General features: G+C 51.4%; 1 protein-coding gene across 1 annotated transcript in view; it reads right to left on the reverse strand.

Annotated features, from left to right (window-relative positions):
• Positions 1-617: 617 nt before the first annotated feature.
• C5AR2 (complement C5a receptor 2) overlaps positions 618-4,257 on the reverse strand; it is a 13,151-nt gene continuing 9,511 nt past the window's right edge. Inside the window, exon 2 of the mRNA XM_084771526.1 lies at positions 618-3,699. Coding sequence (XP_084627652.1) covers positions 2,656-3,684 — 1,029 coding nt within the window. The 5' untranslated portion in view covers positions 3,685-3,699 and the 3' untranslated portion in view covers positions 618-2,655. The remainder of the gene's footprint in view (positions 3,700-4,257) is intronic.

Raw genomic sequence — 4,257 nt, forward strand, 5'->3', positions numbered from 1 at the left:
CATTATCAGGAGGATATGGCCTTGTTGGAGTGGGTGTGGCCTTGTCGGAGGAAGTGCGTCACTGTGGAGGCGGGCTTTGAGGTCTCCCGTATGCTCAAGCCATGCCCAGTGGGACAGTCTCCGGCTGCTGCCTGCAGATCTAGATGTAGAACTCTCAGCTCCTCCTCCAGCACCATGTCTGCCCGCATCCACCATGCTGATAATGAACTAAACCTCTGAAATTGTAAGCCACACCCAGTTAAATGTTGCTGTGGTCATGGTGTATCTTCACAGCAATAAACCATAACCAAGATATTGTTTATATATCTTGGTAGACCAGGCTGGCCTCGAACTCACAGTGATCCGCCTGCCTCTGCCTCCCGAGTACTGGGATTAAAGGCGTGCGCCACCACGCCTGGCTTGATTTTGGTTTTCAAAACATGGTTTCTCTGTGTAGCCTTGGCTGTCTTGGACTCACTTTGTAGACCAGGCTGGCCTGGAACTCACAGAGATCCAGCTGCCTCTACCTCCCAGAGCGCTGGGATTACAGCTGTGCTGCACCCGCCACCCCCACGCCCGGCCCTGGCTTACTTCCAACAGTCTGAACAAGAGAACATTTGCAATAAACAACAACAAAATGGTGTTTTGAACATCAAGAGATTTTATGTATGTGTAATTGCACAGAAATACATTTAGAAGCTCTCATAAAATTTCTCCTTCATTTCTTTAATGCAAACAAATTAAATAGAAACTCTCAAAACTTGTACTTGGAAAAAAAAAAACAAAACAGAAAACAGCCTTCTGAAAAGGCTCTCTGGTCCCAGCAAATCAACCAGAAATTCTTTGAAATTTTCAGGCAGATGGGCATATACATTGTTCAAGGGGGATTGGCGGTGGGGAGCACTACAGGGACATCTGCCTAGAATCCGCTGGTGAGGGCTGAAGGATGTGGCTCAGTGGACAGAGCCCTTGCCTAGCATGCGTCAAGCCCTGGGGTTGAGCCCGAGCACCATATAAATCAGGTGCAGCGATTCCTGACTGTGAGCGCAGCACTCGAGGTGCTAAGGGTCATCCTTAGCTACATAGTGAGTTCTAAGACACTCTGGCTATATGAGACTCTATCTAAAAAATAAAAATAAAAAAATAAAAAAACTACAAACAAAGCCCAACCCAACCATTCCTGGAGGAGAGTTGCCTGGACACAGTAAACTGTAGGTGTTAAAATCCTACAAACCCTGGGGGTAAGGGTGGGGTTCTACTTAATGGACAGTATATACCCATATGAAATGTTTTAAATAAAATTGCTAAAAGGTCCTCATTAACAAATTAACAAAAAAAAAAGGCTTCAGCAACATCAACAAGCCCACACACCAGTTGAAAAAAAAAATAAGTAGAGTGTAAACAGAGAAAATACAGTGTTTCCTAAGGCAGAGGAAGGGAGAGGAGACCAGAGTGAGGTTTTTGGGGCTGCTGAGAGGGCTCAGCATGCAAAGGCGCTTGCAGCCAAGCCTGAAACCCTGAGTTCAACCCCAGGATCCACGTGATGAAAGGAGTCGACCCCTAACCACACGCACCGCTCCCCCGAAGCTCCCCGACTCAGGCAATAAATAATTAAATGTAATACGAAATTGTAAAAGGTGGAGTAAAGTCTAGCTCTCACCTTCGGGGAACTTACGAGTTTATCTGGGTACTGTGTTGAAGAGATTGCAAGAAAGGCAGAGCGCTTGTTTCTGGGAGGGGCGCAAGTCAGGGAGGGTTTCTTGGAGGAGGTGCCCAGAGCATTTGTTCTGCCTGCTTGGAACAGTTCCCCATTTAAGCATGGATCCTGTCTCCAGTGCGTGCGAGCGTGCGCATGCGCGTAAGGTCAAGGCTGGATAGCTTCACCTAATGCTCTCCCTGGACCTCACTATGTAGATCAGGATAGCCTACACCTCACAGAACTTCGCCTGGCCCTCCTCCCAGACGCTGTAATTAAAAAGATCACCACCATGCCCTGGCTCCACTGTATTTCTTGAGACAGGGTCCCTCTCTGGCGTTTGTTGACTGAGCTAGACCGACTGTCCAGAGAACCTCTAGGATACACTTATTCCCTCGGGGCTGGGGTTAGAGGTGTACTGCCACACCCAGCTTTTGTGTGGGTGATGGGGTTCAAAATCAGGACCTCTTTTTTTTTTTTTTTTTTTTTTGTGGTTTTTGGTTTTTGGTTTTTGGAGACGGAGTCTCTCTGTGTAGCCTTGGCTGTGGCTGTCCTGGACTCGCCTTGTAGACCAGGCTGGCCTCAAACTCACAGTGATCCTCCTGCCTCTGCCTCCCAAGTGCTGGGTTTAAAGGCGTGCGCCACCACGCCTGGGTAGGACCTCTTTTTTTTTTTTTAACAGCAGGCAATTGATCAGTCTCCCCAGTACCCAACTCTAGGCTCTATGAAACACGTCACCCTTGACATAGACCACAATCCTTCAACTGTTCCCTAGCTGCCTTCCTCTGCAACGTGCTGGCTCCTGGCGGTAGGAATTATTTCCGGCCACTGTCACCCCCAGCACCTGTATATCAGGGGTTTGCACGAGCGAATGTTTACTGATTGAAGAGTAAAAGCCGTCTGTGAGCTCCCGGATCCAGCTCTGCCCGAAGCCACCCAATTGTGAAAAAGGACCGAGAAACTTTCAAAACCTCCCTTGCCTACACGGGCATCTCGGACGTGACTTCCTGGCTGGAAGATACCTTGGTCACCTCGCTTTCCTCATCCTGTAGATCCCTCAGGGCCCAGTGACATGCAGCCTGGAGTGACTTGTGGAGCTGCTTTCTTCCAAAATACAAAAACATGATGGGATTGAGAGCACTGTGAGCAAGGGCCAAGCCCGTCATCACAGGCTCGGCCTCCAGGCCCCGGGCAAGGAGCGCAGAGAGCGGCTGAGCCACTGCAAGGATGATCCTCAGGATGTGGTAAGGAGTCCAGCAAACGAAAAACCCCACCACTACCGCTGTGCCCAGGGGCCAGTGGCGCCGGGTCACTTGCCTTTGGAGGATGCCGTGGCAAGTGGCCATAAACACCAAGGGCCCCAGGAAACCAAAGAGAAACCGAACGGTGGTGACGGTGACTTCTGCCGCGACGGAGCCGCCGTAGTCGGTGGCGCACACCAGCCGGGAAGGGAAGTGCTCCTCAACCAGTCTCCGGTAGACAGCAGAGGGCACGGTCAGCAACAGGGCTAGCATCCAGGAGGAGGCCTGGGCCACCCTCACCCCAAGTGTCCGGTGATCTGCAGTCTTCCAGGAGGGCCTGAGAGCCAGTAGGAAGAGGTCAGCGCTGAGGGCGGTCAGTAACAGCACACTGGCGTACATAGACATGACGGTGACGGAGGAGAGCAGCCAGCAGCCCGCTGCCCCGTACGGCCACTGGCCCTTCTGGGCGATGGGCACAGCCAGGAAGGGCAGAGACACACAGCAGAGCAAGTCAGCCACGGCCAGGTGCAGGAACCAAGAGGCCCCGAGCCTGTGGCGGCACTCTTTCCAGGTCACCCAAGCCACCAGGCAGTTGCCTGGCACACCCACCAGGAAGATGGCGGCATACAGCAGAGGCAAGGCTATGAAGTAGACGTCATTAGAGGAGCAGTGGCCAGCTGGGCAGTCGACAGGGACATCCGGCAGGCTGTTGTAATTATAGACATAATACTCATACTCATAGTCATAACTGGTGGTACTGTTCGTCATCCTGGCCCCAGGCACCTGCACGGGACAGATAAGAGGAAAAGTCAATAGGGACCTGCCTCTGCGTCCTGAGTGCTGGGATTAAAGGCGCGTGCCACCGTCAAAAAAAAAAAAAAAAAAAAAAAGTCAATGGGGAAACGCTAAGAGCCTTGCTGTCTTGGGACGGGGCACCCAGCAGCTCCATGCTAGGTCCATGGAGGTTTGGGGCGCCATGGGAGTTTATCTTTATTGTGCTAACTGACGTGGGAAGACCCACGCTAGCTGTGTGAAGGATTACTTCCTGGCTGGGATCCTAGAGAAAGAGGAGCCAACAGGGTGGCTCAGTGAGTGCAAACACTCACAACCAAGCCTGACGACCTGAGTTCATCCCCCCCCCCCCCCCAGACCTACATTGTGAAAGAGGAGAGCTGACTCTAAGGAGTCATCCTCTGACCTCCCCACGGGTGCCAAGCAGCACGTACACACTCACACCGGCACAGAATAGAGATTTTTAAATGAGATTTAAAAAAAAAAAAAAGCAAATAGGAAGGGCAGCTGGGCAGCAGCATGCATTCTGTACTACTGTTTTGGGTTTTT

Source organism: Acomys minous (assembly GCF_964271855.1).
Source record: "Acomys minous genome assembly, chromosome: 20".
NCBI lineage: Eukaryota > Metazoa > Chordata > Mammalia > Rodentia > Muridae > Acomys > Acomys minous.